The following is a 14,506-nucleotide window of genomic DNA, read 5'->3' as shown; positions in this document are numbered from 1 at the left end:
GGTCCCCCGGGACCACTTACAGAGAATGTCCCCATATGGACCCGTGTCCAGGATGCATGAAGTGAGAAGAGCAAGTCCTGTGCACAGGTGGTCCCTGCACATACGCTGGCAGGAACACAAACATCCCAGCACAGGGGAGGAAGGCTGGCCGCTCCCTGGCCTCCAGCTGCACTGGCTGGACTTGATCCTGTGACAACTATTACATTTCAAAAACAACATAAAAGTCAAGAAAGTAGCCATAACCAGAACCCGGCTTCGTGATGACCATGTGCTCTCTGGCGGGCGGGGAGTGGGAGGCACACCTTGTCCAGGACTCAGGACGGCCTCGCGAGAGTCACATTGTTTCTCCCTGCCCTCGCCCTCCTTTCACTCTGAGCACAGCCCTGAACCCAGAGGAGGCCGAGTCAGCCCTGGAAGCAACCCACTATTTCACTGAGGACAGCTCCTCGGAAGGTGAGCGCTGCTGGGACAGGTGGCCTGCAGCCCTGGGGGGGTGGGGGGAACCTGCCTTGTTGGGATGCTCGCGAGCCAGGGACCTGCCTGTCTCTGGGCAGATCCCTGGGTTGTTCTCACTCACTTCTCTTGTCTCTGCCTTCCTGGACTGTGGCCTCTCCCTCCTTCCCTCTGCCCTTCACTCCCCCCTTCTCCTTTCCAGCATCTCCTCTGGCCTCAGATCTGGATCTTTACCTGCCCTGGGAGGCTCAAGGTCAGTCCCTGGGGGCAGCGGCACCCTCTGCCCTGGGCTGCCTCCAGGCCTTGGGCTCTGTCTTCCTCACAGTTCCCTGCACGGCCAGGAGGCCTGCAAGCTTTTGGTCCCAGGGATGCTCCTGTGTGGCTAAGTCCTGAGGAGGACCCATAGCCAAGTGCTGTCATGGTGGTCAGTGAAGACACCCAGCATGGTGGGCCGTGCGCAGGCACCAGAGCGTCAGCTCCACCGCCATGTGCAAAAAGTGTCCCGTTGTCTCATTCATAGGAAAAAGCACAAACGCTGTCATTGCAACCGGGCAAAGCTAAAGCAGGATGCATGGCAGTGGAGGAGGGTGGTGGGTGCTTCCTTGAAAAATGTTTTTCATGTTCCACACACTTCCCTGTTAGGGTGAATATGATTGTTTAAATCCCTGTGCTGCACTTAAGCCATTGGGAGCCTCAATCCAGATGGTGAGGCATTCTGGGCCCGGGCTTTGGCAGTCGAGCTGGTGGTGTATAATACACTTACCCAAAGGACCAAAACTCTGCCCTGTAACTTCTCGGGGGGATGAGGGGAACATTACACACCAAGGATAATACATCCAACAGAAATTACAAATAGCACGTAGCAAGATGCCCAGGGCAGCCCTGATCTGTGTGTTCAGTGGTTAGAACCTCAGCCCTCGCACCGAAGGGTTGTGGTTTCTATTCCTAGTTAAGGGCACGTACACATACCTGGGTTGTAGGGTTTGGGTTTTTTTAAATATATTTTTATTGATTTCAGAGAGGAAGGGAGAGGGAAGAGAGAGATGGAACATCAATGATGAGGGAATCATTGATCTGCTGCCTCCTGCACACCCCACAATGGGGATCCCCCAACAATGGGGATCGAGCCCAAACCTGGGCATGTGCCCTGACTGGGAATCAAACTGTGACCTCCTGGTTCGTAGGTCAACACTCAACCACTGATCCACACCAGTTTAATCCCCAGGCCCAGTTGGAGAGGGTGCAGGAGGTAACCAATCGATGTGTCTCTTATCGATGTTTCTCTCTCTCTCCCCACTCACTCACTTCCTTCCACCCTCTCTAAAAATCTGGAAAACATATCCTTAGGAAAGGATTAAAAAAGAATAAGAAATACAGAGCCGAGCAGTATTTAAAACTTCATCCTCACCTGGGTGGCGGTGGAAGGTCAAAATGCTAATTAGGGCCCCTTCGGTTTGACCTTTTCAGCAGAGACTACAGAAATTAGTTCTTGGAGTTTTTCTCCATACAGTGCACCATCGTTCACTTAAACACTGAATGGTGCGATTTATATTCCTTTGGAAGACAGGAAGTGCGGGTTGGGTGGCTCCGGGGTTTCATGTAACCAGGTGGAGAGAGGAGCAGCCGCCCCGTGCTGACAGGCGGGCGGCCAGTGCAGAGAGCAGAGCAGCGCCTGCCTCCGGGGCCATGCTTGCTTCTGCAGGAGACCACGGACTAGCGCTCACGGACCTCAGCGTGGAGGCGTAATAGAAGAATGTTCTGTGTTCTTTTCTCGGTCGTCCAGAAGCGCTGCAGCAGGAAGAGGGAGAGGGAGCTGGAAATGAGGACGTCCAAGGAAAGAGGGGAGGTATATACAGGCCATCTCCGCTGCGGCTGTGGAGGCCCAGGGCCAGGGGTCCGTGCCCTGTCACTTCGGGAAGGCCCCCACTCGGGACATGGCAAGCCCTGTCTGATTCCAAGGCTCTCCCTGTGGAAAGGGTGGGGATGTGAGGGAGGCCCTGCTCATGTCAGCCCCAGGCCTGAATCTTCTTGTCGCTGTGAAGATTCACACTCCCACCACCACCCCCACACCCCCCGCTGTTGCCACCTCCTCCTCCTGGGGGGCCTGCTTTCTGCCAGGACCCTTCTCATGCTGTCTTCATTCCAGCCTTCCCGTGGTCCCATCACCATCTTGGGGCTTGGGGAAGGCAGGTTGGTTCATCTTTATCAGTTTAGGTCAAACCTACTTTAGCATAACCCAGGAGAGGCCCATGAGTGTTCTGGAGTGTCCTTTCACTTCCCCAATGCTGGGATGTTTGTAAAAGGACCCAGGTAGCTCCATGCCAGACCACACCCTAACCCGCTCATTCCCTGCTACCAGTCCTCGCCCTTATCATTGGATAGATGGAGTTTAATTTTTCTCCCAACTCACAGAGGAGAAGGGGACCAGCCCCCCTGATTACCGGCACTACCTTCAAATGTGGGCCAAGGAGAAGGAGGCTCAGAAGGAGACCATTAAGGACCTTCCCAAGATGAACCAGGTAGCCGCCCCCCACCCCACCCCACCCCCAAGCCTGCAACGGACGCTGCGTGAGTGGCCGAGCTGGTCCTCCCACCGCATCCCAGAGGGGGGTTTCTGTCTGCCTCTGGATCCTGCTAGTCAGATGGCAGGGACGATTCCAGAAGGACAGGGGGCCAGGTGCGGCAGGGCCTGTGGGGCAGTGTCGTGGGGACAGTTTGTTCACGGTCACTCAGGATCCATGAACCAGAAAGGCACTGGGGAAGGTGGGCCTCTGAGGAGCAGAGACTTGACACACCACCTTCCAGGAGAAATGTCACGGCGCTCCTGCTGCCGGGCCCATACGCGCGCTCTGCACACACAGGCTCCTGGTTCATTTGCTGGTCTCTAGGTCTGGGGCCTGGAGTCTTGGTGAAGTTCTCAAGGCCAGGACCACAGACATGTAACCAAAAGCAGTTCTTTTTTTAAAAATATGTTTGTATTGATTTCTGAGAGGAAAGGAGAGGGAGAGAGAGATAGAAACATTAATGAAAGAGAAGCATCTATCAGCTGCCTCCTGCATGTCCCACACTGGGGATCGAGCCTGCAACCCGGGCATATGCCCTGACCAGGAATCAAACCATGACACTCAACCACTGAGCAACACTGGCTGGATCCAGCCTGAGTAGGGCCCTGCTCTGCCCAAAGGGGCCCCCTGCAGTCGAGCACTCACACCCGCGGGCAGGAGGCATCATGTGTGATCTCAGGACCATGTATTTCCTTGTGTTCTTTTCAGTTAGCTAACAATCACACTGTGTTTAATGCCTTAATAAGTCCCTGAAAGAACTAAAAACCACACTGTGGCCCTGGCCAGTGGGCTCAGTGGCTGAGCATTGTCCCATGCACCAAGAGGTCCCAAGAGGTCACCACCCTCTAAAGAGCTCCGTCGGGAGTTGAAGTCGCTCTAATGATTAAAGATATAAAAAGCTGAAGGTGGCTCCAAAGCACAGAGAGGAAATCCATGTAGTCACTGGGTCCAGAGAATCGCAATAGGAAAAGGTCCGTCTCTGCTAACAGAGGACATGGACGGAGAGACTCCAAGTCGCTCTCTGTGCTGGAAGGCAGCTGGGAGACGGCCCCTCTAAGGCCACGCTTCCCTCTCCGACCTCATTGTTCAGTCTGACCTGGCCCCACAGGTGCGGTGTGGACGTGCCAACAAGACCACACTCACCGCAGGTAGGTGGCCAGCACTGGCAGACAGACCTGTCTCCCACCATCTCCCTGCCCTTGTTTTGTTTTTCCCTTTAAAAGGAACAGTTCATTGAGCTGTGCAAGACGCTTTACAACATGTTTAGTGAAGACTCCATGGAGCAGGACTTGTACCACGCCATCGCCACAGTGGCCAGCCTGCTGCTGCGCATTGGGGAGGTGGGGAAGAGGTTCTCGGCGCAGCCTGGCAGGAAGCCCCGGGACGGTGCCCCCGGAGAGGACCAGCCTTCAGCCCCCGACCCCCCGCAGGACCCTGCCCAGGAGCTCCAGCCACCAGCTGTGGGTGACCCCCAGGCCAAAGCTGGTGGAGACACCCAACTTGGGAAAGTACCACAGGAGAGCCAGGTGGTGGGCGAAGGGGGTGGTGGCGAGGGCCTGGGCTCCCCCTCCCAGCGTCTGTCTGATGATGAAACCAAAGACGACATGTCCATGTCCTCCTACTCGGTGGTCAGCACGGGCTCCCTACAGTGTGAGGACCTGACCGACGACACTGTGCTGGTGGGCGGGGAGGCCCGCAGCCCCTTAGCCCCCAGCCGCAGCGGGGGCTCCGTCGACACCGACTGGAGCATCTCCTTCGAGCAGATCCTGGCCTCCATCCTGACTGAGTCTGTGCTGGTGAACTTCTTTGAGAAGAAGATGGACATTGGACTCAAGATCAAGGACCAAAGGAAAGTGGAGAGACAGTTCAGCTCCTCCAGTGACCATGAGCATTCTGGGGTTTCCAGCTGAACACTCCACAAGTGGGAGCTGACCCCCCTCTTTCCGGGTCTGGTTTCTCCCTAATCACACCATCCCCTTCTCCCCAGAAGCAGTGAATTGTAGAGGGAAATAAGGCTGAACAGCCGCAGTGGGGGCCAGACAGAGGCTCCCCACCCTTCCAACCCTGGGCCCAGTGGGCCCCGCAGCGTGCCAGAGCCTCCTGTCTGCCTCTGCCTGCCCAGTGCCTCCCACCTGTGCCATAGCCAGGCCACACCGAGCCTCCACCCACAGACTCTCCTGCAGTTGCCTGCTCGGGGCTTTCCTGCATGGAGTACCTGCCTTTTGGCACCAGTGGTAGCTCTCCAGGAGCCCCTCAGGCACCCTGGGTGCCATGCAGGCGTATTCTAAATGTTCCTTCAGCTCGTCATCCTCACCATTAACCTTAAACACATTCCTTGGGTCCTGATGTATTTCCTTATGTTCTTTTCAGTTAGCTAACAATCACACTGTGTTTAATGCCTTAATAAGTCCCTGAAAGAACTAAAAACCACACTGTGGCCCTGGCCAGTGGGCTCAGTGGCTGAGCATTGTCCCATGCACCAAGAGGTCCCAGGTTCAATTTCCTGTCAGGGAACCTGCCAGGTTGTGGACTTGATCCCCAGTAGGGGGCATGCAAGAGGCAGCCGATAGATGTTTCTCTCTCTCGTCCATGTTTCTTTCCCTCTCCCTCTCTCTAAAATCAATAAAAACATATTTTTTAAAAACAACCATGCTGTGTACATGAGCCTGAATGTGGCCCCTGCCCACTGCTTGGGGCTCCTGGCTTCTCCACCTCGGGCTGCCTTCCAGAGGTTCCAGACAGTCCCTACAGGTTGGGTTCCAAGGCTCCCAGGGAGATGGGGACACAGAAGGTGCTGATGAAAGCTGAGCTGAGCAGGGCCGCTGGTGACCTGTGACGGAGCCCCAAGCTCTGCACTCCACAAGTGTGAGCAATCTGGGCCTGGGTGCAGGAAGCAGGCTGTGGGGCTACAGGGAAAAGGTTGAGCTACAAGCACCCTCTTGCTTTGCATCAGGAGCTGATCATTGGTGTCCAGTGTTTTGCGCGCGTGCACACACACACACACACACACACACACACACACACACACATACACACACACGGTAGCTCTTGCTTTTTAAAAGATACTGCTTTTTAAAAATCTAATATTGAAGGTCTTGGCAGCGCGGGTCCTCACGGGGCACAGATCCCGAGCCCACGCCCAGGAGGTGGCCCACGGTGCAGCCATCCCAGCCGTGGCTCTGGCCCGCAGAGCCCTTTATTGTGGTGCCTGAGGCTACAAGCCCAAGTATGTATCTTCAGCTCAAGAAGAAGTTAGAAGATGAGTTCCCTGGCTGCCTGGACATCTCTGCGGAAGGGCCTCCCCAGATTACTGGGGTCTTTGAAGTAATGGTAAGCAGGGAAGTTGGTTCACTCTAAGAAGGGAGGCGATGACTACGTGGACACAGCAAGTTTCTGAAGCTGGTGGCCACCATCACAGCCTCCTTGGCTCAGGCCGGTGTGCCCTGAAGGCGGAGTCCTGTGACCTTGGCCCAGCCCCTCTGGGCGGACGCTTCTTGATGGGATGGACTGAATGGCCGGTTTTTTCCTGATGTTCTGCGGCTGCCCGGCAGATGGATGCCCTGGTCTTTGCCTGTGTGTGTCTCCCGGAATCTCGCATTGCACACTGGCCCTGTTCCCCGACTTCTGCTGTCTCCCTGCCTGCACTCCCCATGTCTCCCTGTCCCCCGTCTGGTGTTTGGGTGGGTCCTGCTCCAGGCTTCTTTCCCAAGGAGGAGCCGAGAGGGGGATCCGGTGCGTGAGTCTCAGGTTTCAGCCGTGTTTGCAACATTCACAGTTCAATAAATATTGAATGAATTTTTTTAATCTAATATTACAGTTTTATTGAGACATAACTTACCATAAAATTTACTTGTTTTAATTTACAATTCAATGGTTTTTAGTAAATTTATAGAATTGTGCAACCATCACCAAATGCAGTTTCAGAATATTTTCATACCCCAAAAAGGCCCCCCTGCCCATGTGCAGCCACCCCCATTCCACCCTCAGCTCCAGGAAACCACGACTCCACTTGCTGTCTCTTTAGATGTTATGGTGTTTCAAAAATCACACTCTCTATGGTTTTATCTTGTTTACAGTTCCTAGGGCACAGTCTCAATAAAGGCAACAAAACAAGGAAACTGAACAACTGTTTGGGTTCTTTTCTTTAAAAAAAAAAAAAAAAAGTCATTAATTGGGTGATCCTGGTCAAAAACAGTGATGGCGGCTGGGTCCCAGGTTTCTGGGCTGCTAGGTCAATTCCGGCCACAGCTGGCAAGACCTGTCTCGTGGCACCCACAGTGAGGAAGGTTCAGCTCCCATGGAGAAGACCCTCACCTACTTGTAGTGCTCCTCAGGGGGAGTGGCCATGCTGACCATCTTCCTGAAGCCACACTACAGAGAGCATGCGAGACCGACCCCTCACCCAGTAGCCTGGGGAGATGATAAGCATACTCTATTCCATAACTCTCATGTGGATCTGCTTCTGACCGCCATGGAAATGAGTAAAGAGAACCTAGACCACTACCCAGTGGGAACCACAGCACTGGTTGGGACCATTACTCTCACCTCGAACATGAAAAGTGTATGGGACCTTAAGCTGACCTTCTTTCCTTGTCTCAAATGATGTCTAGAATATACTGATCTCTTTGCTTATGGCAGGAGATGGCTTAAATAAATAACTTAGATTGATTTTAAAAAGTCATTAACCAATGTTATTTCCTTTCTAGTATTTATACAAATAACCACATGCTTGCCATAAAGTAATTTCAAAGGATTCATACTAGAAAGACTATGTTCTAGACCAACCTTGGGCAAACTATGGCCCGTGGGCCGGATCCGGCTGTTCTATCCGGTTCTCTTGCTCTCCCCTCCGCTCCTTTACTTTGAATTTATATTAGTTCACACAAACACTCCATCCATGCTTTTGTTCCGGCCCTCCGGTCCAGTTTAAGAACCCATTGTGGCCCTTGAGTCAAAAAGTTTGCCCACCCCTGTCTAGACCATAGTTAAGATACTTATACATAAGAATCCCACACAGCAGTTTAGTCTTAAATTGATTGTAATCAATTAGAAAGATTTAAATAACTGGAAATTAGGATAAATGTTTTATATACCATGAAGAAGTATAAATTTTAGAATATACCAAAGAAGAATATAAAAGAGAAATCTAGCCTTTTCATATTGTAGGACGGGGAAATTTCCTGGCTGGTTTAATAATTTAACAAGGGACAGATTAACAGCAGAAAACAACTAAATTTAATTACATATGTACATAAGAATATGGGGCTCCAGGACAAATCAGGCAGTTGAGGTTTATATGCCACTTTGAGCTAAGGAGCAAGGGGTGGGTCGTGGCTTGGGAGTTCAAAACGGAGATGGAGAAGCAAATGTTTGGTAAGCAAATGTTGGCTGTGCCACCTTTAACAATGGCACATAAAGGACTTTGATCAAAGGGGCCTTGCTGGTTCCTCCCTGTCCATCACACACAGGCTCATAGACACTCGTTCATATGAAACTAGCTATCTGTGATGATAGCTCCCTCTCTGGAGCAGGCCCTCTATCTACATTATTTTAGGCACTTCAGGGGAAAGGCAAAGGTTTTTCCGGAGTCATTTCTTTAAATAACCACCTTAAAATAACATCCGAAAGAGAGATATACTGGGGTTTGCAAACTCTGCTCCTTTCAGCAGGGTAAAGGAATGTACAAAAATGTATACAATAGTACTTTCATCTATCACTCAACCTGGATTGATACTCAAAATGCTTAACAATCAGAACAGTATTTAAAACTTTCACAACTAAAAGCTTCTCTAAAAGAAAGGCTTTATTGATCCAAATGCTAGCCTGCGGAGATTAATAATGGCGGCAGAATAAGTGGATGTTGCACAGACATGCTCCCAAGTCCAAACTGGAATTACAACTAAAATACAGAAAAACTTCCTGAGTAATCAATGGAAGACTCGCTGGAGAGAACCCTGATAACCGAGGATAGAAAGTGGAGACTGCATAGAGACTGGTATGAGGGGCAGAGGCGCAAAAGGGCTGGCCCAGCGCCCACAGACAGCAACTGAAGTTCTGGAGAGAGATTTCAGCTGTGGGCAGTTGCCACTGAGAACTCTGGGGTCTAATCCCCAAGTTGGGCCCCCCAGCACAGACCATCAGAGAAGGGTACCCACAAAACATCGGCTGTGAAAAGCAGTGCAGTTGCTGTCTGCTGGGGAGAGACAGCTGGAAATACAGGCACCCTCTTAAAGGGCCAATGCATAAAATCCCTGTGGAGACACTCACCTTGTGCTTCGGTAGAAGGAGGGCAGAGTGGACTTGAGCTGTATGAGCAGAAGCCAGGATTGGGGGCTCTGGGGTTAGAACTCAGAAGGCAGACACGCTGGTTTCCTGTGCTGAGTAATTCCCTCACATTGTGGAATTCATCTTTCTCATGCAGACATTTGACTGGGGGGGAAGATAGTTGACCCACCATATTGGAAAACACATTATCCCACATTGCAGAGTTTCTGAGGCCCATTAAGAGACTGAGAATAAAAATTAGCCTCGAGGCAGAAGCAATTGCCCCACCCTGTTGAATAAAGCTCCTGCCACACTTGTGGATGATTGCCTGAGGGCTATTCAATGGAATCCTATCAGTCTGTAGGCAGAGGCGGTCTCTGGAGGCTTTGAGTCTTTGCCTAATCTAATTAGTCAGAAACAGCATTTGACACTGTCCTGCACTAGAGATTGAGAAGCGTATCAGATCTACCTAATACATAGTCATAAACCCAAACAGGCTGCCAAAATGAGGAGACAAAAAAACAACCTCCAAATGAAAGAATTCTCCAGAAGAGATAAATGAAATGGAGATAAGAAATTTACTGATATGGCTGAAACCGGTTTGGCTCAGTGGATAGAGCGTCAGCCTGCGGACTGAAAGGTCCCAGGTTCGATTCCGGTCAAGGGCATGTACCTTGGTTGCGGGCACATCCACAGTAGGAGGTGTGCAGGAGGCAGCTGATCGATGTTTCTCTCTCTCATTGATGTTTCTAACTCTCTATCCCTCTCCCTTCCTCTCTGTAAAATATCAATAAAATATATATATTAAAAAAATGATAAAAAATAAAATTAAAAAAAAAGAAATTTACTGATATGGAGTTCAGAATAATGATGATAAAGATGCTCAACAGCATGAATAAAGATATAGTAACTATGAAAACAGAAATAAAGAATGACATAGTACGAATAAAGAACATGTTGGAAGGAATACACAGCAGATTATGGGAAGCTGAGGATTGAATCAGTGAATTAGAAGTCAGGGTTGAAAAAATCAGAGAACCAAAAAGAAAAAACAATTTAAAAAACAAAAACAGGAGAACAGCTTAAGGGGACTGTGGGACAATGTGAAACATAACAATATTTAAATAGTATGTGTGCCAGAAGAGGCAGAAAAGGGAGAAAGGTATAGAGAATGTGTGTGAAGAAATAATGGCAGAAAACTCCCTTAACCTGGTAAAGAAACAAGTCACTGTTGGAGAGTGGGAATTTTTGAGCATGCTTACTACTACTATTCCAGAGAGGCCGTGGACTATGCCCCAGATGGAGTTGTCAGTGCTGACACCAGGCCAGGCCTTGAGATACGGTCTCATGGCCCCTTCCCAGCACGTAGGCCTTCTTTCATAGAACACTGTCAGCTTTCTGAAGAACAGGATGACCCTGTAAATAACATGGTCATCAATGGCATGATCCTGACGTTGCTTAGGAAAAACTGTTTTGTCTTGGGTTACTTGCTCTGCAAAAACAGGATGTGGTTAATGTGCTTAAAAGTGGTCCTGCACAAAGGGTCAGGGCTGCTCTCTGGACTCCCTGTGTGGAGAAAGGCAGAGCAGTCGCCGGCTGGCTGGCCGGCTAATAAAGGCTCCCTAAATTTTAATTTGGTCTGGGCTCCAGTGGTCGTTCACTCACGCTCGCTCCACAACAGTCACAAGTTCAAGAGGCACAGAGAACCTCAAGCAAAAAGAACCCAAACAGGCCCATACCCAGACACATCATAATTAAAATGCCAAACATTAAAGACAAAGAGAATCTTAAAGGCAGCAAGAGGAAAAAAAAAAAAAAAACTATTACCTACAAAGGAGCTCCCATAAGGCTGACACCTGATTTCTCATCAGAAACTCTATAGGCCAGAAGGGAATAGCATGAAGTACTCAAGTGAATGGAATGCAAGGATCTGAAACCAAGATTACTATATCCAGCAAGGCTATCAGTCAAAAGATGGTGAAATAAAGAGTTTCCCAGACAAAAAATAAAGGCTAAAGGAGTACATAATCACCAAGCCAGCATTGCAAGAAATGCTAAAGGGACTGCTGTAATGAGAAGAATAAATAGAGAAAGAAACCCAGGCATATAGAATTAAAATGGCAATAACTAAGTACCTGTCAATAATAACCTTAAATATAAATGGATTAAGTGCTTCGATCAAAAGACCTAGGGAAGCTGAATGGATACAAAACATGACCCAAATATATGCTGTCTACAAGAGACCCACCTCAGAACAAAAGATTCACACAAGATGAGAGTGAAGGGATGGAAAAATTTTTTCCATGCAAATGGAAAAGAAAAAAATGCTGGAGTAGCAATACTCATATCTGACAAAAAAGACTTCAAAATGAAGGCCATCACAAGAGACAACAAAGGTCAGTACATAATACTAAAGGGATTGATCCAACAAGAGGATATAACCCTGGTAAACATATATGCACCCAATATAGGAGCACTTAAATATATAAAAGAAACTTGTAGAGACTTTAACACCCCGCTGACTTCACTGGATAGATCTTCCAGACAAAACAAAACAAAAACATAGACTCTAAATGACACATGGGATCAGATGGATTTAATTGACATTAATAGAACATTTTACCCCAAAGCTGCAGAATATACATTCTTCTCAAGTGCACATGGATCATTCATAAAGATAGACCACATGTTAGGACACAAAACAAGTCTCTACAAGTTTAAGAACATTGAAATCATATCAAGCATCTTCTCATATCAGTGGAATGAAATTAGAAATCAACTACAATAAAAACACCCAAAAACATTCAAACTCATGGAGGCTAAATAGCATGTTATTAAACAATGAATGGGTTACCAACAAGATCAAGAAAGAACTCAAAATCTTCCTGGAAACAATGAAAATGAACACACAACAACCCAAAATCTTGGGAACACGGCAAAAGCAGTCCTGAGAGGGAAGTTCATAGCAACAGGCCTACCTCAAAACAAAACAAGACAAATTAATAATAAACTCTTAACCCTGTAACTTAAAGAACTAGAAAGAGAATAACAAGAAAAGCCCAGAATAAGTAGAAGGAAGGAAAGAATAAAGATTAGAGCAGAAATAAATAACATAGGGACTAAAAAAAAAAAATACAAAAAAATCAGTGAAACCAAGAGCTGATACTTTGAAAGGATAAACAAAGTTGATAAACCGTTAGCCAGACTCATCAAGTAACAAAGAGAGAGAACCCAAATAAATAAAATCAGAAACAAAAGTGGATAAGTAACCACTGACACCACATAAATACAAAAGACTATAAGAAAATATTATAAACAACTGTATGCCAATAAGCTGGACAATGTGGATGAAATGGACAAATTCCTAGAAAAATACAATCTCCAGCCCTAACCGGTTTGGCTCAGTGGATAGAGCGTCGGCCTGCGGACTGAAGGGTCCCAGGTTCGATTCCGGTCAAGGGCATGTACCTTGGTTGCGGGCACATCCCCAGTAGGGGGTGTTGCAGGAGGCAGCTGATCGATGTTACTCTCTCATCGATGTTCCTAACTCTCTATCCCTCTCCCTTCCTCTCTGTAAAAAATCAATAAAACATATTTAAAAAAAAAAAGAAAAGAAACCGAGTATTTGGCCAAAAGACAGGAAAGACTTACAAAAAAAAAAAAGAAAGAAAAAAAGAAAAATACAATCTCCTAAAAGTGAATCAGGAAGAAACAGAAAACCTGAATAGGCCAATAACAACAGATGAAATAGAAGCAGTCATCAAGAATTCCCAGCAAACAAAAGTCAGGGTCCAGATGGCTACACGGGAGTTTTACTAAACATTCAAAGAAGAACTAACACCTAAACTCCTCAAATTATTCAAAAATATCCAAAAGGAAGGAACACTTCCAAGCTCTTTTTATGAGGCCAGCATTATCCTAATTCCAAAAGCAGATAAAGACACTACAAAAAAAGAGAATTACAGGCCAGTATCTCCAATGAACATAGATAATAAAATCACCAACAAAATATTGCAAATCGAATCCAGAAATACATTAAGAAGATCATACACCATGATCAAGTGGGATTTATTCCAGGATGCAAGACTGGCACAATATTCACAAGTCAATAAACATGATACATCACATAAACAAATTGAAAGACAAAAATCACATTATCATATCAATAGACGCAGAAAAAGCATTCGACAAAATCCAACACCCATCCTATCTAATAAAGAGGGAATATGATAATTGACCATCACTCTGTCACAAAGATGGTTGCACCCACAGCTGAGGCCAAGTTCCTGTAAGGAGCCTTAACGAGCAACCAGCAGGGACCTGAGGCTACGCCCTCCCCCGTACCCGTGGGGCTTGACAGGGGACCTCAGGCCACACCCCCCACCTGGCAGGGCTTGACAGGGGACCTCAGGCCACACCCCCCACCTGGCAGGGCTTGACAGGGAACCTAAGGCCGCGCACCCCACCCGGCAGGGCTTGTCAGGGGACCTCAGGCCGTGCCTCCCATCCTGGCATCAGGCTGGGGGATCTCAGGCCATGCCCCCCACCCAGTGGGGGGCTTGACAGGGGACCTCAGGCTTCGCCCACCACCCGGCAGGACTTAACAGGGGACCTCAGGCCATGCCCCCCACCCTGGCATTAGGCTGGGGGATCTCAGGCCATGCCTCCTTCCTTGGCACCAGGCCGGGGGACCTCAGGCCATGCCCCCCACCCAGCGGGGCTTGACAGGGGACCTCAAGGTGCACCCCCAGTGCTGGGTCAGGGGAACTCAGGCTGCGCCCCCCCACCCAGTGGGGTTTGATGGGGGACCTGAGCTGCACCCCCCTGCCAGTGGGGCTTGACGGGGGGACCTGAGTCTGTGCCCCACTCCCGGTGCTGGGCCGGGGGACCTAAGGCTGCACACCCCTGCCTGGTGGGGCTTGATGGGGGACCTCAGGCCATGGCCCCCACCCAGCAGGGCTTGAACCTCAAGGAATGCCTCCCACCCCAATCTGGGCTGGGGGACCTCAGGCCACACCCCCTGTCCTGCCACTGGGCCAGGGGACCTGAGGCTATGCCCCCTGCCCGGCGGGGCTTGACAAGGGTGGGACTGGCTGGGTCTGGATCTAGCCCAATGGGAGGGGGCCTGCCAGGTCTGGGTCTCATGTGATTTTGAGGCGCATGTGGGTGGGCAGGGACTTGACTCTGGGTCCCGTGGTGTGCCCCAGACTCTGAGAGGAGGAAGG

At 49.3% G+C, this 14,506-nt stretch overlaps 1 protein-coding gene across 2 annotated transcripts in view; it reads left to right on the top strand.

Annotated features, from left to right (window-relative positions):
• The window catches only part of TBC1D9B (TBC1 domain family member 9B), a 51,531-nt gene extending 45,866 nt beyond the window's left edge, over positions 1–5,665 (top strand). The window contains exons 18-22 of one of the 2 annotated variants that reach the window (XM_080672451.1): positions 382–453; positions 656–706; positions 2,237–2,299; positions 2,866–2,972; positions 4,241–5,665. In XM_080672451.1, the coding sequence (XP_080528577.1) occupies positions 382–453; positions 656–706; positions 2,237–2,299; positions 2,866–2,972; positions 4,241–4,927 (980 nt within the window). In that variant the 3' untranslated portion in view covers positions 4,928–5,665. The remainder of the gene's footprint in view (positions 1–381; positions 454–655; positions 707–2,236; positions 2,300–2,865; positions 2,973–4,240) is intronic. The other variant, XM_080672452.1, reaches the window with a different exon arrangement.
• Positions 5,666–14,506: the final 8,841 nt, after the last annotated feature.

Source organism: Plecotus auritus, assembly GCF_963455305.1.
Source record: "Plecotus auritus genome assembly, chromosome: 6".
Lineage (NCBI taxonomy): Eukaryota > Metazoa > Chordata > Mammalia > Chiroptera > Vespertilionidae > Plecotus > Plecotus auritus.
Note: the sequence above shows the minus strand (reverse complement) of the source record. Positions and strands in the feature narration are given on the sequence as shown.